Source organism: Macaca thibetana, chromosome 2 (assembly GCF_024542745.1).
Source record: "Macaca thibetana thibetana isolate TM-01 chromosome 2, ASM2454274v1, whole genome shotgun sequence".
Lineage (NCBI taxonomy): Eukaryota > Metazoa > Chordata > Mammalia > Primates > Cercopithecidae > Macaca > Macaca thibetana.
Genome location: NC_065579.1, coordinates 54,353,602 through 54,381,517, shown reverse-complemented (window position 1 = coordinate 54,381,517; position 27,916 = coordinate 54,353,602). Strand labels below are relative to the sequence as shown.

Below are 27,916 nucleotides of genomic sequence, written 5' to 3'. Positions count from 1 at the left end.
TGTCTGTTGTTTTAAGCAACTGAATTTGTAGTAATTTGCTATAATAGTCACAAGAAACTAATATAGGGTCCATAGAATTTATTTAGTCCAGTGGTTTCCATACATTTTTAGCAGCAAGTTTGTTCCATTCTTTTTTCTCTTCCCACTCTCTACAACAATTTCTGTGCCTATCTGGAAACTATCTTTCCTAATTTGCCAATAACCACTCTTATTTCTCAACTTTAATAAGCACTGGTTCTTATTAGGACAAACATAATTATAATAAATTATAAGTAAGGAGAAAATAGGCCAGATTACATACATTTTACATATTCAGGGTCTGCAAGTCAGAAAATTTAGTAACTGTTCAAGGACACACATTAACTGCTATAAAATGATTCAAATATAGATTTAGACAACTCAAATGACATTGTTCTTTGCCCCCAAACTACAAAATATCACAAATTACAATCCACCATGTAAGGGCTATACATATACATCATCATCATATATTTATAAATTCTTATCCAGCCAACTTACATACATATCTCTTATCCTAAGACCTAGGCGTAAATAAAATGGTGAAGTCATGTATGATAAAGCTCCATGAATTCCATCCTCAATATGGTCGTGAACAACTTGGACTCCAACATTTCGAAGTCTTGTAACATACATAAGTCCATCGTCTCTTAAGACATCATGTTGACAAGTAAGAATATAGGTTAGTGGCAAATTCTGTAACTGAGAATCATTGGCCAACAAGGGTAATGCTCTGCTGTCTGTAAGTCCTGGCAATGAATAACTAAGTCCTCCAAGAATTGGTTCAGTATACACATAGTCTTTTCTATACTTCTCAGGAAGGAGAATACTCCAGTTAACAAACTTAAACAGATGTCTTGACTCCAGAGGCATGTGTTGGTTTCTTCTCATTGCCCGGGGAAGTGCTTCATCCTTGGTGAAATATAAGCTCACGAGTTTTATGGCTACATCCCTGGTCAAAACTATACCATGCTCATTTTCTCGGTGAGATGGCAAATAAGAATCTGTTATCTGTAGGCCAGGGTAAAGTAAGACTTGCATCTTGATTTTATGTTTTATTTCAGCATCATTCTGCACCTGAAAATATATGGTAATATTCTGTAATACAAAATTTTCCAAAATACCAGGAGAATAAAATTTAATCTTAATTATCTAGCAATCATGAGATAAACAAATCTACATAAATTGATGTGATATATCATAATTATTTTTACAATATTTAAAATATATTTCCATGGCATGAAAAAAAATTCAAACCAATTTAAAATTAAAATTTTAAAAATATTGATTTTGTGTGTGAGGGAAAAAGGAGAAAGAATAAGAGAAGAGGGGGAAAGAGACAGAGAATGTACAAGGCAAGAGAGATATGCAGGATATTTTGGTCAAAAATCACAAATGAAAATGATCCAATTCTAAAGATATTTCTAGGGGAAATTGACAGTACAAATAAGTTTGTAAAAATCCTTCTTAAATAAAGTAGCCAGAGTGAGTTGAAGAAATAAATATAGCTATTAAATCATATTATTTCATTATAGAATCTAAAAAAAGTCTTAAAAATTTTTAGAATATGTTCTTTGGCAACAAGGTAGACATTACCAACATCATACCATAATTTTTAAGAAACATTATCCCAGTGCAAAAGCACATGGACCAAGGTGAAGAAAAATAAAAAGCCAATCAACAGGTATTTTATGAAAATGATGCAGTGTTGGAGAAACAAAGGAAGAAAATTATGACAAAAATTGATGTGCATAAGTTTGATACGCAAGGAAAAAATATGAAGTACTTAATAAGGAGTGCCTTTTCTTTTCCAAAGAGAAAGGCATTTGAGACCTCACCTATGACCCTGCAGACTGCAAGAGAACACCTTGAATTAATCTCCCAGGAGTTATTGCTTGTCTAGAGGCTGGCATCTGGACAAATGAAAATACCTGCTACTGCTCCAAGTGAAAAGCTCAGGACCACAGAAGGTACCTCTAAATCAACCATTCACCACAGTGATTAGCTGAACAGAAAGGAAAAACTAAATTGAAGTCCAAGAGGTACCTCAGAAAAGGAAATGGTATCCTACCATCTCCACAACGTACTTCCAAGATGCTAGAGGTTTAAGCTCCACAATGTACTTTCAAGATGCTAGAGGTTTAAGCTCCACAACGTACTTCCAAGATGCTAGAGGTTTAATGAGTGTAGAATGAAAATGAACCAAAATAAAGTTAACTTACAGAAACCTTCCTAGATCCCAAATCTCTCTGCAGTGCCCTTAGGTAGATAACTTACTAATCAAAGATTGTTATCAATAGCCCACCCTCAGTCATCCTACTCTCCATCTTGCTAATCTAGGAAAAAAAACAAACAAACAGAGAACACATAAACATCGAAAGGTCAAAAAGTGTCCATCAATACCCTTGCCTGACCCTACCTTTCCTTTCTGGAATGCCATATGGAATAAATCACTTCAACAAATGTGTCAGTATTTCCCATTTCTATGTTCCCCATTATGTCATTTGTTACTTTGCCATTCAAGGCATTTTTCCTCTCTAATATTCTTCAAAATCCATGCTAAAGTCAGTTCTCTTCAAGATATTGGAAAAGCAACTGAGTCAGATTCTCTGAGGTTGGCAATTTTGCCATAGTGTTAACAACTATGTTATTTATCTGGTGTGTTTCAGATATTTTCTACACATTTTATATATACTCATAAGCATATATGTGTGATTATGCATGTGAATACCTGATCAAGGAAACGCTTCTTTTTTAAATTCCCAAATCTCTATTACCTCTTTAAGACCAATTGTCATTTTTCCTTTTTATACAAAAATGTACATGATTAATCTTTCTACTTGGTTTTGAATTTCACAAACACTGACATGATACCTGAGTTGTCATTGTACCCCTTACTGGACATAAGATAATAAAGTCATTAATATCATACGGGAAAATCATTGAAAAATGAATATTTTAATAATATGGAAACCATAATATTATAAACCATAATATCTGATTTATAATTCTTTTAACAGGACACTATATCTGGAGCCAGGAATAATAAGATCCGAGAAACAGTAACAAGTATAAGACAAGTAGGTCCCAAAAGTAACGCTGAATGATTGACCTATCTATAGCTTAGTTCTTTGCTCCTAGACCTATATGGTCCCGAAGACAACGAGCTAAGCAAAGTTCAAAAGTGTGCATAAACATTAATACTAAACCAAAACAAGCCTAGAATGGAGCATTCTATAAAATGGAAATGAAGGAATGGATATATATTTCTGATTTTGTGGGTAACTAATATGTACTTGAGTGCAAAAAAATATGTGACATTCCTCTCAGGATGTTATTACTTTGTAAAGAATAAGAATGAAAAAGTAAAAGATAAAAAAAGTTGAGAGAACATATCTAGCTCATGACAATGTCCTTAGAGTTTAGACACTGGTAACTGATTGCTGCTGTGTGCCTCATACCTGAGACTTCGTGCCCTTGAAGGTTAATTGTCACATTACCAATCTGCAGCTGAGGGGGCCCTTGCAGACCTGAGAAATGAGATATAATCAATGCTGGCTTCTGCAGAATACTGAGCCTGGCAGTCAGGCAGGAGGGGAAGGCATGCAGAGGGGGCTGCTACGGGAAGTATGCCAACCTGGGCAGGTAGCATCTTGTGTCCCCATACCCATCAGAACCTACATCTTTTTGTAGAACAGGAAGCACAAGATTGATACCAGCCACTCAAACTGCAAATCATGCCATAGCTAACAGTGTGACCTCAATTATCCTGGATTAAGAAAATAACAGGTGGCCAACCCTAAACTCTGCCCATAACAAGGGGAAAAGTCCTTGGGACCTGAGTGAGGTCTGGGGCTAATCTGTGGGAATCTTTTCTGGACACTCCCCTTTGATTTGAATGCCTTTCCACTCATTGAACAATTTATTTATGAACCCTATAATAAGAATGAGTAGGAAACATTTACCAAATACTAGCAACATGTTGCAATATTATGCTAGAACTTACAGGAGATACAAAAAAATTATGAAACCTATACTTTTCTAAGTTATACTTTCCAAAATGCTTTCATATTGTTGCAAGATTTTATCCTTATAACCTCTGCTTATCCTTTCCAGGAAGGCTTCGTCCACTAACCTTACCTTGTTGTTTATATATCAGTTTTTTCTTTTTTTTGTAGAGATGGGGTTTCGCCATGTTGCTCCTAATGACTAATGAAGCCAATCATCTTCTCTTATGGCAATGTCCTTAGAATTTAGACACTGGTAACTGTATTTCAAATTTCTATTTACAGTTTTATCATATTTCCAATATAATAAAGACCTTTGGACATCTAAGTAACTCATAGACTGTGGAAGATTTTAAGTAAAGTCCGTCTTTATTCTTAATCTTTTTCAACAATGAACATTATTTTCATGAAAACAAAATGGATACTACATATTTGAGCTTTCCTTTATAATTAAACACGATTAATCCTAAACTTATGGTATTTACAGTAAAATTGTCTCATATATATTATTTGCTCTGTCCCTCCTTTATTAAGTCACCAAGTATGAATCTTTAATTGGTTCAAGTTATAGGTTGTGTTTTTCAAGTTATAGGCCATGCCACTGTTATGATTGTCATCAAGAAAGTAATTTATTTATACCATGAAGACTGGTCTCCTAAGTCTATACTTTTGAGAGCAAAATTTGGGACCCAGTTCATGAAAATCTGCTATGCCATGCTAAAATGCTTGGAGTAAACATGTTGACCAGCACCATTTTCACTCCTACATCAGTGTTTTCATTCACAAACAACCCTCTTGGACAGCATGAATTGGGAGTGGTGGCTGAAAGGAAGTTGGTAACAAAGTCAGAGAAGGGATGATCCATGACTTCATGTCCTGTGTCATTCTATGACTAAACTGCTTCAAAGCCCATTCGAAGCAGTAATCTGCCATGGACACTTGTGCTTGACCTAAAGTCAACTCCAGAGAGTCTGAGGCATTACTGAATCCTCTCCCATTTCCCAATTACCCTGTGACCATTCAAAGGACATGGCACTTTCCTAGAGAATGATAGTTTCCACTGCCAGAGGAACATATTGCAGCCCTTGCACTTTGCCCATCTACTACTACGCTTCATCAATCCAGTTACTGGTTCACAAGATACCCTACCATCTAGCTCCCTGATTTGAGTGTGTGTTATTCAAATTCCTGCATGCCCACACCAACTTATCCATGGCCTGTTATCCATGTAAGGATGGATTTACACAAAATGATAACTTGTTATTTGAGGAGTTCCTACATTGCTATTGATAAGTATTGCTCACCAAACTTAACATATCTGTCATTTTCAACCCAGAGCATTTAACTTCATAGCAACTGTGACTGCTATCCCCACTAATTTTCCTTTCTATCAACTACCCCTAACAACCCCAAACCTGATTCCACCAATACACAACCAGCCAATGAGTATCTTGATAAACTATGAACCACCATGAAGAAATTCCAATATGGGAGGATTTTTTTGGCCTCATCCAAGCATGCATGTTCCAACCATGCTGGAAACTGCAAAACTCCCACACGGGCTAGACAGAGTCCAGGATAATCAGCCTGCTCTCCTCCTTGCAGGTTAATCCTGTCCTTTCCTGATACTTATTCTTCCCCGAAAATCCCACTTCCCACTTTGTGTCCTAAAAGTATGACAGTAAAACAGATTATATCACTCAAAAGTGCAGGACTCATGGTGATACCACTTCCAGGTGCAAGTAACAGAAGACAGATGTTTCTGCTTCTGATGGATTTCAGGCGACCTGTATAACACTGAATGATGGGATTACACAGAGGTAAACAAACAAAATAATAGAAACTAACATACATATTATCTATGTATGGGACATCATCCCATGTCCAAGAATGCTGTATGTCAGTCATATTTTTCTAAAAATTATCACCATTGATTATAATTTCTGATTAACATTTGCTATTAAACTGTTTTTAAAGAATTTTTTTTATATTTTTAAAGAAGTGTCACATATGTAATATCATATATAGCCATAGAAATATTGGATGCCATAGAAATATTATTATAAATAAGATGATAAGGCTTTATTACCACCTTATGAAAGAAGATACAAATTAGAAGCAAAAGTATATTTAGAAAGACCAAAGCTATAAACCTAAATAAGTAGAGGTATCGTATATCATAGCTTCCTCTTTAAATTACCTACACTGAAATACTTATTTTTTAGAATATCTAAGAGAGTAGGACTTACTAATTACTTCAAAATATCAAATAAATTCCCATTATTTTACGAAAGTAAAAAGAATATCTCTGATCCTAAATAAGAACAATGCACACATTATTTTAAAATAAAATGTGGCCATGAAATTGTATTTAGGTGATATGATTAAAGTTTAGAAATACTTTTTCCTCTTAATTAAAGATTAAGGCACCATGTCCACAAAAGTTTTCAAGCTGTAGTGATCATCCAGATCATTGTGACCAGCGAGCCACATTAGTGAGTTTAGGACACATCATGTGATGTTGCCAGGAAATCTAGCAATAATAGGTATAAGATATTCATTTCTTCTCAATAAAGAATACAATTGAAAAATGACAGGATAGTATATGTGTCCTAATCCATGAGAAAATCCTTTTATAATGTGAATGGAAACAAAAGAGTCATTTTTTATATATCTCTCAGTGGTGATTATTGATACCGAATTTTTAAAGTCATAATCTATAACATATTGTCGATCACAGGATCATGAAACATTGGAAAAAATGAGCTCTATAATCATTTCAAAGTAAAAGTTGATGCTTATGACCCAAAATAAAAACAGTACAGGGAGTAAAGTTTTTCAATGAAAATTTAATTCATGTAGAAAGTTTAGCAGTCCATGAAGAACAAATAACTTAAAGCATAATCATAAAAGTAAATCGGAAAGGATAAAGAAAATCACCTTATTAAATGCTCATGAAGTACACTGAGTTCTTCTGCAGTCTGTTCATCTGCATGCTGCACTATGTTCCCTCTGAACAGATAAATCAGAACATCTAAATAGACACTATGTTCTTATATAATTAATTAAGAAATAGAATGACGTTCTCTTAGAACGCACTCATTAGACATAAAACTTATGTTCTATTAGAATTCACTCATTCCTTCCCTCTGAAGGGTATAATCTATTCATGAAGGACCCACCCTCCTGCCCCAAACGCCTCTCACTAGGCTCAGTCTTTCAACACTGCCACATTGGGGATCAGATTTCAACATGAGCTTTGACTGGGAAAGACCAATAGAATAGATATTATGTATGTTTAAGAAATAGAAATAGAATAATTTAAGAAATAGAGTGATTTTTATTCACTTTTGTGCTGTCCTACAGATTTTACTGAGAATCACATCTCTGTTTGGGGCCGGTGTTACTAAGTATTGTTCTGCTGAAAAGTTATAAGGTAGGGTATCACATTTTCATGAATCTGTATGGCTACATCCAACTGTTATTTCTTTTTTCTTTCTTTCTTTTCTTTTTTGTTGTTTAGAGGCATGGTCTTGCTCTGTCACCCATGTTGGAGTGCAGTGGTGTGATTCTAGTTCACTGCAAACCTCGAACTCCTGGGCCCAAGCAATCCTCCTGCCTCAGCCTATTGAGTGGCTGGGACTACAGGAGTGTACCACTACCCCTGGCTATTTTTATTTTTTTGCCTAGACTGGTCTTGAGCTCCTGGCCTCAACTAATCCTCCCCACTGGGCTTCCCAAAGTGCTGGGACTATAGGAATGAGCCAATACACCAAGCCCAATTGTTGTTTCAGTTATGCTGGCTACACTTGCAAAGCCAAGCAAATGTTACAAATGTGCAAGAAGAAATTAGAGGTGTGGTAAGATGTTGCTTAATCACTATTGGGTAATTGTTGGAGCTTTCAGAATCTCTACATTCCCCAAACCGGTTTCAGATGAAATTTTAGACCAGACTGCTATACAATTTTACATAGTAATTAGTATAATAATCTCTAAGCAGGGCATTCTTCAATTTTTACCCTCTATCACACTCCTCATTTTACTCCAGCAAGATCTTTTAAATAAATGACATTATTTCAAGTAAATAGCAAACAAGTTCATGCTGGAAGAGTCCTCAGGAATCAACATGTCTAATGGTTTGCAAATTTTCTTCTTGGCAATGAAGCCCTCTTTTATTTTTCTCCTAAGAACATTTACTTAGAGCTCTAAACATGAAGGGCAACTAAAGTGGAACAGGTTGGGTTGAAAGGAGGCCCAGGCATAGAACCAAAGGTGAGGCTTTGTTATCACGGCCATTTTGGTTTCACAATAGGATTTTGTGTGTATGATGTCATAGATTAATATATACATATAGGCATATGTATATGTATGTATGTGCATATGTACTTATATATGTATGTATAACATATATTTCAAGTGTATATGTATGTAAAATATGTATGTATATAAACTTCTTCCTGTGCTTTATTCCTGAATCTTATAATACTTAAGAGGAAAGAAATTTTAAAAAATAAATAGAGAGGCACCTAGAGTAACGTTTTGGTTCAAGTTTTTATAACTAAAGTCATATTTTAAAAAGTACAGAGCAGTTTTTCTCAAAAAGAAGTCTGAAGAAGACCAGTTTCATCATTGTTTTAAAATAGAAAGGTAAGAGAATGAAGAATAAAAATTACATGAACATCTCAACGGATGCATAAAATGGCTTGACAAAATGCAATATCTTTTCATAATACAAAATCTCAACTAATTATGTATAGAGGAAAGTACCTCAACATAATAAATAAAGGCCATATAGACAAGCTCACAGCTAACATCATAGTCAGTGGTGAAAAGCTGAAAGCTTTTCCTCTGAGATCAGGAACAAGACAAAGACACCCGTTCTCATCGTATCTATTTAACAAAATACTAGAAGACCTAGTCAGAACTGTTAAAAAACAAAAACACAAACAAACAAAAACATAAATAAAAAGCATCCAAATGAGAAAGAAGTAAAAATGTCTGGGCCGGGTGCGGTGGCTCACGCCTGTAATTCCAGCACTTTGGGAGGCTGAGGCGGGCGGATCACGAGGTCAGGAGATCGAGACCATCCTGGCTGACACTGTGAAATGCCGTCTCTACTAAAAATACAAAAATTAGCTAGGCATGATGGCGGATGCCTGTAGTCCCAGCTACTCGGGAGGCTGAGGCAGGAGAATGGCATGAACCCAGAAGGCAGAGCGTGCAGTGAGTGGAGATCATGCCACTGCACTCCAGCCTGGGCAACAGAGTGAGACTCTGTCTCAAAAAAAAAAAAAAAAAAAAAAAGTGTGTTTGTAGATTACATGATATCAGATACAGAAAACCCTAAGACTATCAAAAACCTGTTAGTACAAGTAAATAAATTCAGTAAAGTCTCAGGATACAAATTCAACATTCAAAAATCACTTGCATTTCTGTATACTAACAACAAACTATCTTAAAAAGAAATTTTAAAAAATCCCATTTCAACAGCAACAAAAATAAGTACATAAATAAAACACTAGGAATAAATTTAACCAAGGAGGTAGAAAGATCTATACACAGTAAGCTATAAAATATTAAAGAAAGAAATTGAAGAAGACACAAGTAAATGAAAAGATTAACCATGTTTCTGGGTCCAAATAATTAATATTGTTAAAATGTCTATACTACACAAAGCAATGTACAGATTCAATGCAATTCCAACCAAAATTTCAATGGTATTTTTTACAGAAATAGAAAATTCATATAGAACCACAAAAGACTGAATAGTCAATATAATCTTGAGTAAAAAGAACAAACCTGGAGGCATGACAATCCCTGATTTCAAAATAAACTGTAAAGCTACAATAATCAAAACAGTATGGTACTGGCATAAAAACAAACATATAGACCAATGGAACAGGATAAAGAGCTAAGAAATAAATTGTTGTTTTAATTCAGTTAGTGCTGCTGCAACAGAATGCCTGAGACTGGGTAATTTATTTAAAAAAAAAAAAAACTGTCTCACAATTCTAGTGGTTGAAAGTTTCAAGATTGGGTATCTGCATCTGATAATGGCCTCTGGCTGCTTTAATCCATGGCTGAAAGAGAATCAGGAATCTGCATGTGCAAAGAAATCACATGGCAAGAAAGGAAGCAAGAGAGAGAAACCAAGGAAGCCAAATTCTTTTTAATAATCTGCTGTCTCACAAATTAATTCATTCCCTGGAGAGCAAGAATTCACTCATTCCTTCCCTCTGAAGGGTATTAATCTATTCATGAAGGATCCCCCCTCCTGCCCCAAACACCTCTCACTGGGCTCAGTCTTTCAACACTGCCACATTGGGGATCAAATTTCAACATGAGCTTTGACTGGGAAAGACCAAGCTATAGCAATGGTCAATTGATCTTTGATAAAGGTGCCAAGAACACACAAGAGGAAAAGACAGTCTTTTCAATAAAAAATGTTGAGAATTCTCTATATCCACATGCAGAAGAATGAAAGTGGACATTCATTTCATTTCATATACAAATATCATCTAGAAATGATGAATCAAAGGTTTAACACTTAATATAAAACTGTATAGCTACTGAAAGAAATCTTAGAGAAAAATATCTTAATATTGGTCTAAGCAATAATTTGGGAGGTATGACTCCAAAAGTACAGGCAACAAAAGCAAAAATAGATATATAGGATTGCCTCAAACTAAAAAGCTTCTGCACTAAAAAAGAAACAATCAAGAGAGTGAAGAGACACTCTACAAAATAGAAGAAAATATTTCAAACTATGGGTTCAATAAGGGGTTAACATTCAAAATGTATAAAGAACTCAACTAAATGGCAAGAAAACAAATAATCCAATTTAAAAATTGGAAATAGAACTGAGTAGATATTTCTCAAGAGAGGATGTACAAGTGGTCAACAGGTATACAAAAAAGTGTTCGACATCACCAATTATCCAGGAAATGCAAATTAAAACCCTAATGACATATCAGTTAATGCCTGTTAGAATGGCTACTATCAAAAAAGGGAAAAAATAATAAGCATTGGTAAATGTATAGAGAAAAGGGACCCCTTGTACATTGTTGTTGGAAGTGTCCATTAGTGTATCCGTTATGGAAAACAGTACCAGATGATTCAGCAACACCACCTCTAGGTATATATCCAAAGGAAACAGAGTCAATAACATGAAGAGATATCTGTACTCGCATATTCATTGCAGCAGTATTCACAGTAGCCAAGATATGGAATCAAACTGTTTGTCAGTCGGATAAATGGATAAAGAAAATTTGGTGTGTTCTGTGTATCTACATATACACACACACAAACACACACAATGGAATATTATTAAGCCTTCAGCAAGAAGAAAATCCTATCATTGGTGACAACATTGATGAACCTGGAGGTCCTTACACTGAATGAAATAAGTCAGGTGAAGACAGACAAATACTGCATAATCTTGCTTATATGTAGAACCTGAGAAAGTTAAACCCCTAGAAGTGGATAGTAGGTGGTGGTTATGAGGAGCTGGGGATATAGATGCAAGAGGATGGAGATGGGGAAATCGGGGAGATGTTGGTGAAAGATTACAAAGTTTCAGTTACGCAGGATGAATAAGTTCTGGAGATCTAACATTAAGTGCGGTGACTATAGTTAATAATACTGCATACTCAAAATTTGCTAAGACAGATCTTAAACATGCTCACTATACAGAAAAAATAAATGGTAACTATGTTAGGTAACGAGTATGTTACTTAGCTTGTGTTAATTGTTTCAAAATGCATACATATATCAAAACATCATGTTGTACATCTTAAATAAATATGATTTTTCGTTTTCAATTGTACCTCAATACAACCTTACAAAAGAGAAAAAAAAAAAAACAGAAAATAAGAGAGTTGGAATTCTTCCCAAATTATTTAATGAGGCTAGTGTAATTTTTCTCTCAAAACCTGACAAAGACAGGAGGCAGAGGTTGCAGTGAGCCGAGATCGAGCCACTGCACTCCAACCTGGATGACAGAGCAAAACTCCATCTCGGAAAAAAAAAAAAAAAAAAAAAAAAAAAAAAAAAAAAAAAAAAAAACCTGACAAAAAGTGTTAAAAAATGAAGACTAATTTCAAAAGTACAAAACATTTAATGAACTAGAGCAAACAGAAAGCAGCAATGTATAAAAATTTTAATTCATCATGACCAAGTAAGGCTCATGCCTAGAATGTAAGCATAATTTAACATTTAATGTTTAAAAGTCAATTGGCATAATTTACCACACTAAAAGAATAAATAAGAAAAGTTACACGATCATCTCAATAGCTGCATTAAAATCATTTGACTAATTCAACACCCATTTATGCAAAAACTATCAGCAAACTAGGAGTAGAAATAACTTCTTCAATCTGACAAAAGCTAACTAGTAATTTCAGGTAATACTATATTTATTGATGAAATATTGAAAAATTTCGTCCGAAAATACAAAGCAAGACAGTTATATTAAATATTTTACTAAAGGCCCCAGACAGTGCACTAATAAAAGAAAAATTAAAAGGAGTAAGTACTGGGAAGCAAGAACTTAAACTGTCTCTAGTCATTGAAAATATAATTGTATAGAAAATCCTAGGAAACTAAAACAAAAGCAAAAACAAAAACAAAACAAAGAACACTAGAGTTATAAGTGAGTTATTGAGGATATGATGGGAAAAGGCCAATATCAAAATCGATTGTATTTCTACATAGCATAGAAATAAGTTCCAAATTCCTAATTCCAATATGTTCCAAATAAACATTCAGAAAATACTATTTTTAATAAAATGTTAAAAAAAACTCAGGGTAAAATTTGGGAAAAGATTTCCATGATTTCTACACTGAAAATAGCAAAATGTTGCTAAGAAACTGAAGGGGATCTAATAAAAGTATGAGACATGCCATGTACATTAATTGGAAAACTCGATATTATTGAGATGTCAGTCCTCCCCAAAGTTATAGACTCAATGCAATCCTAATAAAAAATCAGTTAGTCTTTCTTTTTAAAAATTGGTAAGATAATCTAATATTTTAATGAGAAAGATATGGAATACTAGAAACATTTTTTTAAAGAAGAACAAAGTTGAAGTCAGTGTAATATTGGCAGTAGGATAGACATGTATATCAATGGAACAAAAGAATCCAGAAATAGTTAAACTAAAGTTAAATAAACGTTTACTCAAGTGCCACTGTAATTCAATGGGAAAGAATGGTCTTTTCAACAAATGGTACTGGAAGAACTGAATTATCTATAGAAAAAAAAAAAATGAGCCTCAACTTCTACCTCGTATCATAAAAACAAATATAATGTACCTGTTGAGTGACCGCTGTTGCTAAATTGCCCCCAGAACTGTCTCCTGAAATGCAGATTCGGGTGGGATCCACTCCATATTTTGTGAGAATTTTTTCCAGAAGAAAAAATTTGACTGCAGCAAGGCCATCTTCAAACTGAGCAGGAAAGTGGTGTTGAGGAGCTAGCCTATAACTTTATAGAAACAATAATAAAGCATTTACAGTTGTATCTGTCCATTTAATTCTCAAATACCAAATAGATGCAATTTTACACCAGCCTTTCTTGTTCAGTGTTCTAAAAATCAAGCCTAAGTTTTCTACTAACTCTTGATTAAAATGAAAATTATTTTAATAAAGTATAAGGTCTTCAATCTTGTACCTAAAGTCCATGGATGGCATTATTTGTGAGGAGTCAGGGGAGTTTTATGAACTTCCTAGGAATTGTAAGCAAAATTTTTAGTCCAAGTGTGTTTTAGAATGGAGATGGTCTATGGCTTCCGTCATATTCTCAATATAACTTGTAATCCAAACACTTTTTTATAACCCTTATTTAAAAAGCACAATGGATTGCAGACCTGAGAGCATATTGTAGGCAGTGTCCTAGTTTATCAAGGTCATTTAGGTAAAAGTTTTACAAGCTGACGGTGCATATACTTCATCATGGATAATATCCAGTAGTTATTACTAGATAAAAATTTTGAAATATAAATAAAATTTAAATATGCCAGAGAGCTTGCGTATTTCTGGTAAATCCATTTGTAAGGCAAATTATCACACAATTCTTTTCATGGGCACAAATAGATTTTTTCCCCAGTATATGTAGACTGGTAAAACAGAAAAATACCTCTAGCAGCCTATTCGTAGAGCTTTTCCTTTTTGATCTTCAGAATGCTAAAGCGTGTATATTTCTATAGCCAATAGGAAGTGCTGGTAATAGGGTTCTTAGAATTTTATTATAAGCTATCTAGAAAACTCTAAGTAATTTGTAGCTTAGACATAGATGTGTACCAAAAAGATGTTGGTATCTTTATTTAAAATACAGTGGATTTATACTTTTTAGACAAAGAATGACACAAATTGTAGGGATTTGATAGAATGTATCAGCCAAGCACAAACTTATATTATTATATCAAAACAGATATAAAGTAGTATTTAGATTACTTCAAAAGCTATGAAATTAAACTTCTCTTGCCTGCTCAAATACAATCCAATATCCCAAATGTGTAATAGCTAATATACTTCCTTCTGTCCAGCTATGTTACTTGGGACACTACTAGAGCCTTATAGGACCTGAGTCTTACATATCTAGAGCAAGTGTTTCCAAAACTGCTTACCCTGGGGTATCATTCAGATATTCTGACAATCACAGAAAAATAATGGGACACTGAAACTCTTTGAGGAGCGGTCTATGATGCAAAAGGTGACAAGTAAAATATATTAATTTAAAAAATTATATTTGAAGCATAGCTGACTTGATGTGGGAATCAAACCTCTACATGGTAAAGGCAAAAATCATAGTAGCCACAAAAAAAAAAAAAAATTCTCTTACTCCACACCTACAACGACAGCATCAAGTGTATTTGCAGTCCATCTATTCAGGAAGTCAAAAGCCCTCTGTTCTGAAATGAAGAAATAAACATCAAAGTATTTCATGTAATTAGAAAGCAGTAGAAACAGTTACAGATATGAATGTGAAAATAACTGTGGTTTGTGAATATCACATAGGAGCTTTTATTTCCACCCCCTATTTCCAAGCAGATGGACCTGCATCCACATGGCACACTCTCCCATTCCTAGTCTTTTCAGCCTCTCTCTCCAGGGAGAAAAGGATGACTTTACCGATTATTTTGGGGAGGATAAACTAGAATAGGTTCAGCCTATTGTAATTTTGTCTTGACATCTGCTGTCTGTACACAATGACCCTTCCCAGGACCCTTTGTATCCTGGTGCATTTTACTTCATCTGAAATAATGGTAACGTTTTGACTTGCATTTATGTGAACTCTGTAAGTTTTTAATTAGTTCAGAAGTCAGAGGAAAAAGAAAGTAATAGTATGTATTAAATCTCTAAACATGGTTCTTCAAAACCTCTGTCTTCTCTGAAGATGCCACATAATAAAATAGCCCAATAACATTGGCATTAAGACAGAGTCTAAGGAATAATAACCAGATATGAGAGAGCCTCTGGCAGGTCAGTGTGAAGACTTGATATACATATGAGTTTTGACATGCTTGACGTACAAGCCATTGACTTTCCCCAGACACATAACACACACACACACACACACACACACACACACACACACACACACACACACACACCCCTTTCCCCAGGTCCCCACATATCCTATTTACCAGGGCCCTGGCCAATCACATTGGCAAATTCTGTGACATCTGCTGCTGCTTTATTTACCACAAGATCCTAGAAATCCAGAGAATTCTAGAGTTGTGATCAAATTCCAGACTTTTCTGGACCTTCTCTTGCACATAAACAAAACTGCAAAGTAAAAACTAACCACGGGGTATATATATAACCTGGAACACAGGAAAGTAAGTCACCTAGTCTTTTAAATAGACAAAAATAACGTTTTCTTAAAGATTAAGTTAATTTTCAAGAAAAAGCCATGCATAGATAAAGACCAAAATGTACAAGACCTAAGAACTCTCTGAACTTTACCGTGTTAACAAAAGACCATATTTTCTTTTTTTTTTTTTTTAAATCTGCAGATTAGGGAGACATAGCCTTCCATGGAAAATAAAAGTGTGCTCCAGAGACCAAAAAGAGGGTCTGTGGCTTAAATATGGAGAATCAGCTGGCACCCCTCAATCAGAATCAGATCTATATATATAAATAAAGGATTCAAACTTATTCAAATAGTTCAAAAGAGCTGATTCCTGATTGGGTGGTTTCCAAGTCCCAAACTGAAAGTCTGTTAGATACCCCTTTCAAGCAACCGGTGGGAGGAGTTTTCTAGTCAAAGTGTTTTAGCTTGGAAACATCTTAGCTCAGGGGCACAAACAGAATGTTTGGATCTGCCTTCTCTGGGAACAAAGGGATGTGTGATCACCCTTTTCTCACTCATTATGGACACTGAGTTCTTAGTATCATAATTTGGGTATCTTTATCAGCCACAGGGAGTCCATTTCATCCAGAGAACTTGTGGTCTTATTTCCAGTTTCATTTCATAACCAACATTTTCCTGTATTTCTTAGTTCTCAAAGCAACTTTGATATGTTTTAGAGAAGAAAAAAGAGGAGGCCTGGGGGAAAAGAAAGAAAATTAAAATTTGCAAACACTAGAAAATAGTTATAATGTCTTTTTTCTTGGCGAAAAAATAGAAAGTATCTAAGTCTTTTCCAGTCTATTCACATATGTTTGGGAGATCTGAAAACAAATAATGTGTAAATACAAAACCAAAATATTGAAAAAAGACATCTAGAATTTAGCTAAGCGGAATGTTGGAATGTCATATCCTGAATAATAATTCTCACAGTTTTAGAAATTATTGATCACAGTCATTGCCTACGGTCTTTACATTGTAAAGTAATGTAAAGTAATTACAATTACTTTATAAAAGTAATAAAAATTTATTTATAAAAAAATAAAAGTAATTACAATTACTTTACATTGTCAATAAAAAGAGATATAAACCTCATAATCAGGAATACTTCTTAGTATTTTTCAAAGTGATATTTTCCCATCAGTGGCCATTTCTTTTATGCTTACTCAATTCCTAGGTAATATGTATATGAACACTTGGATATTTCATACACCTGAAAAAACTTCAGTGGAATGAATGCATTTCTTTGAAGAGAAATGAGGCAAACTTGGTATTTATCTTATCGAGAAAGCAGGTTATTCTGACCATTTTAATGCATGATATAAATTAAATTATAGATGAAATCTAATTTATTGAAAACATAAAGAAGATAAAAAAATTCATAAAAGAAAAGAGTTAGAACATTCTGGATAATAATCCCTCTAGAGATCATCAGATGTCCCTCTCATTCACTCTGTGTGTACTATTTTTCTTCACAAAAACATTTATTGGATAATCACTGTATGAAAAATGCCTAAAAAGACAAGTAAGGAACTTCGACTTTATGGGAAGAGCTTACTATCACATAGTACTATTTTGTGCTTTCTTTTTAAAGTCAATACTAACGACTGCATTCTAAGTCTTACTACTGTTTATATTATGTTATCAATAACTGCAAACTTGATCTTGTAGTAACCAAAAGCAAATGCTTTTGACTTGTTAATTAAAACATCTGCATCCCCTCAATGTTTCTGCTCCAAATTCAGATCCCAAGAAAAAAAGTTTTAGTAATTGACTTTATATCCTATTTTCATTTGATATATATTCATTCAATATGAAAGCTAAGGATAATAAAAAACAAAGCAAAACAAAAACTGAATTTAAAATCCCCTTTGCCAAACATATGTCTATGTCTCTTTATTAGATATCTAACATTTATATCTATACTTATCCATATCCAAATATATATATAGATGTATATATCAGTATAAGTGTGTATATTTATATAAAATAGTTTTTATATCAAAAACGTAGGGCTAGCTACACTTTTTCCTTACAGAGTGAACTTACTGGAACTTCCAAAACAAAAACCACCACCATGAAAATATATTACAGCTCGCCTTCGGGTTTCTGACTTTCTTTTTGGCAAGTACAATCGTACTGGAATATCAACAAATGTTGTATCAGTCACTGTGATGTATTCATCTGAAAGTGGTTGGGTATAATCCAGCCTGAATATCATGGATATAAACTCTTCATATCTCATAATACCCATATTTTCAAAACACATAGCCTGTAAGAACAAAACAAACAAAATTAAATATTTAGATATGTAAATAACACCAAATGTATATAAAAAGAAAGTTTAAAAGGAAGAAAAAATAAGCAAAGTAAACAAAAAGAAATAGACTATTTATAAATATTATTTCCAAATAATACTGTAAAGATCTTATTGCATAATCTTCTTGCCCTTGAAAATCTCAAATATCTGGCAAGCTGGCCGAATAGGAACAGCTGCAGTCTGCAGCTCCCAGTGAGAGCAATGCAGAAGGCAGGTGATTTCTGCATTTCCAACTGAGGCACCCAGTTCATCTCATGGGGATTGGTTAGGCAGTGGGTGTAGCCCACAGAGGGCGAGCAGAAGCAGGGTGGGGCACTGCTTCACCCAGGAAGTGCAAAGAGCCAGGGGACCCCCTTCCCCCAGCCAAGGGAAGACATTGAAGGACTGTGCCACCCAGCTGAGATACTACGCTTTTCCATGGTTTTTGCAATCTTCAAATCAGGAGATTCTCTCGTGTACCTACAACACCAAGGCCCTGGGTTTTAAGCAAAAAATGGGTGGCAGTTTGGGCAGACATGGAGCTAGCTGCAGGAGTTTCTTTTGTACCCCAGTGGTGCTTGGAGCTCCAGTGAGACAGAACTGTTCACTCCCCTGGAAAGGAGGCTGAAGCCAGAGAGCCAAGAGGTCTCGATCAGAGGGTTCCACTCCCACGGAGCCCAGCAAGCTAAGATCCACTGGCTTGAAATCCTCACTGCCAGCACAGCAGTCTGAAGTCAACCTGGGATGATCTAACTTGGTGTGGGGAGAAGGGTCTACCATTACTGAAGCTTGAGTAGGTGGTTTTCCCCTGACCCTGCTAAGGAGGCTGGGAGGTTTGGACTGGGTGGAATTCAGCACCAAGTAGCAAAGTGTCTGTGGCCAGACTGCCTCTTTAGGTTCCTCCTCACTTGGCAGGGCATATCTGAAAGAAAGGCAGCAACTCTGGTCAGAGGCTTACAGATAAAACTCCCATCTTCCTGAGACACAGCACCTGGGGGAAGAGGACGCTGTGGGCACAGCTTCAGCAGACTGAAACTTTCCCGCCTGCTGACTCTGAAGAGAGTAGCTGATCCTGAGAAGGAGGAGTCTCCCAACACAGTGCTTGATCTCTGCTAAGGGACAGACTGTCTCCTCAAATGCGTCCTTGACCCCTGTGCCTCCTGACAGGGAGACATCTCCCAGCAAGGGTCAACAGACACCTCATACAGGAGAGCTCTGGCTGGCATCAGGATGGTGCCCCTCTGGGATGAAGCTTCCAGAGGAAGGAGCAAGCAGCAATCTTTGCTGTTCTGCAGCCTCCACTGGTGATACCCAGGCAAACAGGGTCTGGAATGGACATCCAGCAAACTGCAATAGACCTGCAGAAGAGGAGCCTAACTGTTAGAAGAAAAACTGACAAACAAAAACCAACAACATCAACATCAACAAAAAGGACCCCCACACAAAAACCCCGTCCAGAGGTCATCAGCCTCAAAGATCAAAGGTAGATAAGTCCATGAAAATGATGAAAAACCAGCCTAGAAATGCTGAAAATTCCAAAGACCAGAATGACTCTTTTCCAGATGATTGTAACTCCTCTCCAGCAAGGGCACAAACGTGGATGGAGAATGAGATTGACGATTGACAGAAGTAGGATTCGGAAGGTGGATAATAACAAGCTCCTCTGAGCTAAAGGAGCATGTTCTACCCCACTGCAAGGAAACTAAGAACCTTGATAAAAGGTTATGGGAACTGCTAAGTAGAATAACCAGTTTAGAGAAGAACATAAATGACCAGATGGAGCTGAAAAACACAGCACAAGAACTTTGTGAGGCATATACAAGTATCAATAGCTGAATCAATCGAGTGGAAGAAAGGAGATCAGAGACTGAAGATCAACTTAATGAAATAAAGTGTGAAGACAAGATTAGGGAAAAAAAAGAATGAAAAGGAACAAACAAAGCCTGCAAGAAATGTGGAACAATGTGAAAAGACCAAACTTACGTTAGATTGTTGCACCTGAAAGTGACAAGGAGAATGGAATCAAGTTGGAAAACACACCTCAGGATATTATCCAGGAGAACTTCCCCAGTATAGCAAGACAGGCCAATATTCAAATTCAGGAAATACAGAGAACACTGTATAAGATACTCCTTGAGAAGAGCAACTCCATAACACATAATCATCAGATCCTCTAAGATTAAAACAGAGGAAAAATGTTAAGAGCAGCCAGAGAGAAAGATCAGGTTATCTACAAAGGGAGGCCCATCAGACTAACAGTGGATCTCTCTGCAGAAACTCTACAAGCCACAAGAGAGTGGGGACAAATATTCAATATTCTTAAAGAAAAGAATTTTCAACCCAGAATTTCATATCCAGTCAAACTACGCTTCATAAGCAAAGGAGAAATAAAATCTTTTCCAGACATGCAAATGCTGAGGGATTTTGTTGCCACCAGGCCTGCCTTGCAAAATGAAATATGGAGGAAATATGGAAAGGAAAGAAATATGGAAAGAAAATAAATATGGAAAAAAAAAAAAACTGGTACCAGCCACTGAAAAAGCACACCAAAATATAAAGACCAATGACACTCTGAAGAAATTGCATTGACTAATGTGCAAAATAACCAGCTAGCATCAGGATGACAGGATCAAATTCACACATAACAATGTTTACCTTAAATGTAAATGAGTTAATGCCCCTATTAAAAGACACAGGCTAGCAAATTGGATAAGGAGTCAAGACTCATTAGTGTGCTGTATTCAGGAGACCCATCTCACATTGAAAGACACACATAGGCTCAAAATAAAGGGATGAAGGAAGATTTACCAAGCAAATGGAAAGAAGAAGAAAAAAAAAAAAGCAAGTGTTGCAAACCTAGTCTCTGATAAAACAGACTTTATACCAACAAAGATCAAAGAAGACAAAGAAGGACATTACATAATGGTAAAGGTACCAAGGCAACAAGAAGAGCTAACTATCCTAAATATATCTGCATCCAATATAGGAGCACCAGGTTTCATAAAACAAATTATTAGAGACCTTCAAAGAGACTTGGACTCCCACACAATAGTAGTGGGAGACCTTAACATCCCACTGTCAATATTAGACAGATCAATGAGACAGAAAATTAACAAGGATACTCAGGACTTGTACTCAGTTCTGGACCAAGTGGACCTAATATTCATCTACAGAACTCTCCACCCCAAATCAACAGAACATACATTCTTCTCAGCAGCACATAGCACTTTTTCTAACATCGACCACATAGTTGGAAGTAAAACACTCCTCAGCAAATGCAAAAGAATGAAAATCATAAAAAAAAAAAAAACAGTCTCTTGGACCACAGCACAATCAAATTAGAACTCAGGATTAGGAAACTCACTCAAAATCGCAGAACTACATGAAAGTTGAACAACCTGCTCCTGAATGACTACTGGGTAAATAACTAAATTAAGGCAGAAATAACAAAGTTCTTTGAAACCAGTGAGAATGAAGAGACAATGTACCAGAACCTCTGGGACGCAACTAAAGCAGTGTTAAGAGGGAAATTTATACCACTAAATGGCCACATCAGAAAGCTACTGGTCTGAAATCGACACCTGAACATCGCAATTAAAAGAACTTGAGAAGCAAGAGCAAACAAATCCATTTTTTGAAAAGATTAACAAACTAGATAGACCACTGGCTAGACTAATAAAGAAGAAAAGGGAGAAGAATCAAATTGACACAATAAAAAATGATAAAGGGGATATCACCACTGATCCCACAGAAATACAAGCAAGCATCAGAGAATACTATAAACACCTCTATGCAAATAAACTAGAAATTCTAGAAGAAATGGATAAATTCCTGGACACATACACCCTCCCAAGACTAAACCAGGATGACATCAAATCCCTGAATAGATCAATAACCAGTTCTGAAATTGAGGCAGTAATTAATAGCCTACCAACCAAAAAAAGCCCAGGATCAGACACATTCACAGCCAAATTCTACCAGAGGTACAAAGAAGAGCTGGTACCGTACCTTCTGAAATTATTACAAGCAATAGAAAAACACGACTCCTCCCTAACTAATTTTATGAGGCTGGCTTCATCCTGATACAAAAAAACTGGCAGAGACACACACAAAAAAATTTCAGGCCAATATCCCTGATGAACATAAATGCAAAAATACACCATAAAATATGGGCAAACCAAATCCAGCAGCACATCAAAAAGCTTATCCACCACGATCAAGTAGGCTTGATCCCTGAGATGCAAGACTGCTTCATCCTGTGCAAAACAATAAACATAATGCATCACATAAACAGAACCAATGACAAGAAACTCAATCGATGTAGAAAACACTTTCTATAAAATTCAACATCCTTTCATGCTAAAAACTTTCAATAAACTAGGTATTGATGGAACGTATCTCAAAACAATAAGAGCCATTTCTGACAAACCCATAGCCAATATCATACTGAATGGGCAAAAGCGGGAACCATTCTCTTTGAAAACTGGCAAAAGACAAGGATATGCTCTCTCACCACTCCTATTCAACACAATATTGGAAGCTCTGGCCAGGGCAATAAAGAAATAAAGCGTATGCCAATAGTAAGAGAGGAAGTCAAATTGTCTGTTTGCAGATGACATGGTTGTATATTTAGAAAATCGCATCGTCTCAGCCCTAAAACTCCTTAAGCTGATAAACAATTTCAGCAAAGCAATATGCAAAATCAATCAATGTGCAAAAATCACAAGCATTCCTATACACCAGTAATAGACAAGCAGAGAACCAAATCATGAGTCAACTTCCATTCACAATTGCTACAAAGAGAATAAAATACCTAGGAATACAACTTACATGAATTATGAAGAACCTCTTCAAGGAGAACTACAAACCTCTGCTCAAAGAAATAAGAGAGGACACAAACAAATGGGAAAACAAATTCCATGCTCATAGATAAGAAGAATCAATATCATGGAAATGGCCATACTGCTCAAAGTAACTTACAGATTCAATGCTATTCCATTAAGCTACCATCGACTTTCTTTGCAGAATTATAAAAAACTACTTTAAATTTTATGTGGAACCAAAAAAGAACCTGTATAGCCAAGACAATTCTAAGCAAAAATAACAAAACTGGAGGTATCATACTACCTGACTTCAAAGTATACTACAAGCCTACAGTAACCAAAACAGCATGGTACTGGTACCAAAACAGACATATAGACTAATGGAACAAAACAGAGCCCTCAAAAATAACACCACACATCTACAACCATCTGATCTTGGACAAACCTGACAAAAACAAGCAATGGGAAAAGGACTCTCTATTTAAAAAATGGTGCTGGGAGAACTGGCTAGCCATATGTAGAAAGCTTATACTGGACCCCTTCCTTATACCTTATACAAAAATTAACTCAAGATGGATTAAAGACTTTAATGTAAGACCTAAAACCATAAAAACCCTAGAAGAAAACTTAGGCAATACCATTCAGACATAGGCATGGGCAAAGGCTTCATGACTAAATCACCAAAAGCAGCTGCAACAAAAGCTAAAATCGACAAATGGGATCTAATCAAACTAAAGAGCTTCTGCACAGAAGAAGAAACTATCATCTGAGTGAACAGGCATACAGAATGGGAGAACATTTCTGCAATCTACCCATCTGACAAAGGTCTAAACGCCAGAATCTATGAGGAACTTAAACAAATTTGCAAGAATAAAACATCAAATAGTGGGCAAAGGATATGAACAGACACTTCTCAAAAGAACAAATTTATGCAGCCAACAAACACAAAAAAGAGCTCATCATCACTGGTCATTAGAGAAATACAAATCAAAACCACAATGAGATATCATCTCACACCAGTTAGAATAGTGATCATTAAAAAGTCAGGAGACAATAGAAGGTGGCGTGGATGCAGAGAAATAGGAACACTTTTACACTGTTGGTGGGAGTGTAAATTAGTTCAACCATTGTGAAATACAGTGTGACGATTCCTCAGTGATCTTTAATCAGAAATATCATTTGACCCAGCAATCCCATTACTTGGAATATACACAAAGGATTATGAATATATCTACTGTAAAGACACATGCACACTTAATGTTTATTGCACCACTATTCACAATAACAAAGACTTGGAACCAACCCAAATGCCCATCAATGATAGAATAGATAAAGAAAATGTGGCACATATACACCATGAAATACTATGCAACCATAAAAAGGAATGAGTTCATGTCCATTGTAGGGACACGGATGGAGCTGGAAGCCTTCATTCTCAGCAAACTAACACAGGAACAGAAAACCAAACATCGCATGTTCTCACTCACAAGTGGGAGTTGAACAATGAGAACACATGGGCACAGGGAGAGGAACATCATGCACCAGGGCTTGTAGGGAGGTGGGGGAAAAGGGGAGTGAGAGCATTAGGACAAATACCTAAGGTATGCAGGGCTTAAAACCTAGATGACAAGTTGATAGGTGCAGCAAACCACGATGGCATGTGTATACCTATGTAACAAACCTGCACGTTCTGCACATGTATCCCAGAACTTGAAGTAAAAGACAAAAAATAATAATAATAATAATAAATCCTTGTGCATAAAAAGAAGAAAATCTCAAATATTTAGTATTTTAGGCTGAGAGCTGTCCTATTCAAAATCCATTAATTTACTAGTAGTTTTTTTTTTGTGCTGCTGTAATTATTTTTGATTTGTAATTTTTTTTTCAGGGAAAAAAACCCATTTTGTAGGCATGCTGTCATGTTTTCTTTCTTCATTGTTCATTTTATTTAATTCAAAGTTTTAAATATTGTCATATGACCACACTAGTAATAATCCAAATTTTTTGGCTTTCAATGCCAAAAAGATTAGTGCACTTTCCTCACACTTAAATTCCATATTTGAGGTCCTTGAAAAAAGTTGCCTTTGGTATTTCTGACCAGCTTTTCCAGGACTTTTGTGTTATGTCACTGGACAGTTTACTCATAAAAAAATCTTAAAAATTACATGGTTGATAACACAGTAAACAATCTTAATTATTATAATTATTCCAAGGAAAGTAAGGTATTTACAGGGCAATTGAGAACATCTAGCCACTATACTTTATTTTCTTAATTTTAATTTAATTTTTTTTTTTTTTGAGATGGGATCTTGCTCTGTCATCCAGGCTGGAGTGCAGTGGCATGACCTAGGCTCACTGCAACCTCCGCCTCCTGGATTCAAGTGATTCTCCTGCCTCAGCCTCCCCAGTAGCTGGGATTACAGGCGTGCGCCACCAGAGCTGGCTAATTTTTATATGTTTAGTACAGATGGGGTTTCCCCATGTTGGCCAGGCTGGTCTTGAACTCCTAGCCTCAGGTGATCCACCTGCCTTGGCCTCCCAAAGTACTGAAATTACAATCGTGGGCCACCGTGCTAACCCCTATACTTTAATGACCAGGAAGTATGCAGAAACTCTAAGTTGTAGCCAGTAAATGACAAAGCCAAGTTTGCATCCATTTAAACCAGCATCTTATGTTACTGCTTATTAGCTGATTAACATTAAGAAAATTACTTTCTGTAGCTCAATTTCCTTGTCTATATGATAGTAATAATAATAAGTCCTTCAGTGGGCTATAGTGGGGTTTAAACAAGTAAATGGTCTGCGATACAAATGAGATAATCAAGGAAGGAAAGATAGCATTTTCTCTGTGGAACTGACACTTGCTTACCCACATATGCTTACTCAGGAAGTAAGAGTATTGGAGAAAAGTTATGGAGAAGATAAGCCTCTAGAAGTGATTACAGGGGAAAATATTAGCAGATATCAGAAGGAGCTGACTGTGGTTTCACAAAACAAATGTATTGTTTGCTGTACAAAGCATCAAAAGACAGCCTCTCCTTCTTAGACCATGGATTGCTCGCTTTTTTCTGATCATCTTCTGCTGTTGCCTTCTCCTTTGAGCCTCTTATTGTTACCCTTTCTGGAAGCTATCTGGCTTGGCAGAAAGTGTATGTATTTCAAAATGAGACAGTTTAGAGTTCAAATTATGGAGCTGTTACTTTTTACCTGCAGGTGCTCTTCTCAATCTCTTCCCCCACCCCATAACTAGATAAAAATAATTGCAGGATATTGGGAAATCAATGGAAGTACATATTATACAAAGCCTACACAATTTAAGAACTCAAAAATATTAGTTTCTAATCCTATCTCTTCCTTTTAAAGGAACTATTTTTGCATGAATTTATAATTAATTCTGCACATGCCCAGTCGGATAGTCCCTGAAAACCAGCAATTTAGAATTGAAGATGGACTATTAAAGCCATTAAATAGTAAGAGCCTTAAATTAATATCAAAGAGTTACAAATATCAATAACATATATCTGAACGGCTAAAAGATAATTATGGGACTAGGTTGTTCCTGAAAGTTCAAATTTAAGTCAAATTCTCAAATAAACCTCAAAGCCATTTATTTTATACATGTCACAATACATTTATTGTATACATGTCACATTTAGACATAAAGTCTTAGAAGTGAGAATTCTGTCTCATTGTTTCGCACAGATGTAGGAAGTTTTATTTACTTAATATTATTTAATTAATTTACTCAAGCAATGGTTCTTTCAAAATGGTGATATTAATACTATTAATAAAAGAGTTCATAAGCATCCATTTTTCATCAATAAGTCATCCCAATATCCAACAGAAAAAAATGTTAACCTTACCGTAAATGTACAAGTTTTAGCGATGGCATCCAAGGCCATTATTTTCCAGCTTTCTTCAATGTTGTCTGGCATGGGTGTGTAAAAATGAGAGACAAAAATAACACAGAGCAGCCCCAAACAGAGAGCTTTTAGCATCATAATATCCCTTTTTCCAGCTTCTTCACAGTACTGAGATTAAAATTTTTCATAAACACTGAATAGTAACCAGTAGAGCAAATGTAGACTTGGGAACTCTCTCAGGTAATGTGATTGTCTTAACAACATGAAGCTAATTTTCAATTCAAATGTTACAGTGTCGCTAGTAACTTGTTTTGCAAGCACACAGACTGGAACAGATGTCATAATTCATCAGGGTGTGCATGCATTATTATCATGCAATTTAATGCTCTTACAGTGTTTCTTCGTCCTGTGATACCATCATCAGCCCAAAACAACTTTATTATTGAGACTTAAATCAGAACCTAAATGAAAGCACTGAATAAGTCATGAAGCAAATTTTAGTGGTTGGGTGGTGGTTGCAACAGGTTTTAAAAACAGGTTTTTGTTTTGTTTTGTTTTTTGTTTTTTAAGTTTGCTGATATTATGTCAAAATCCAGGCTAATGCCGTTATCATGGATTATTAACCATGTTAACAAAACTTTCTTGTGGTGGAACAAGTTTTGGATTAAAAAACAAGGGATGAGGGGGCTTGTTCGAGTTCTGTTAAGCATCAAACTGGAATTTTTCCATAGACTAAGCCAGGAAGCTCAGCGCAATTATCTGTTTTTTTAGAGGATTACATAGTATGATGATGAACTTTATGTGTCAATTTGACTGAGCTAAGGGATGCTCGTTAATAGTAAATAGCTCATAAAAAAAGAATTTCTGGGTATGTCTTTGAGAGTGTTTCTGGAAAAGATTAGCATTTGAACTGGCAGAGTGAATGAAGAAAATCACCCTCCCCAATGTGGGTAGGCAGAATCCAATCTACTGATGGCCTGAACAGACCAGTATGTGGTGGAAAGGTAAATTCACTCTCTTCTTGGGCTGGGACATTGTTGTAACTCTAATTCATA

The 27,916-nt window shown here is 35.7% G+C and overlaps 1 protein-coding gene across 1 annotated transcript; it reads right to left on the bottom strand.

The window, feature by feature from the left end:
- Nucleotides 1-315: 315 nt before the first annotated feature.
- Nucleotides 316-27,106, bottom strand: LOC126948260 (arylacetamide deacetylase-like 2). Its single transcript, XM_050779812.1, has 5 exons — nt 26,862-27,106; nt 17,926-18,148; nt 14,866-14,935; nt 13,338-13,509; nt 316-1,095 (listed from the first exon to the last, which is right to left on the bottom strand). Exons 1-5 carry the CDS (start codon nt 26,997-26,999, stop codon nt 493-495), a joined length of 1,206 nt encoding a protein of 401 aa, XP_050635769.1. The 5' UTR covers nt 27,000-27,106; the 3' UTR covers nt 316-492.
- Between the last annotated feature and the right edge of the window lie 810 nt (nt 27,107-27,916).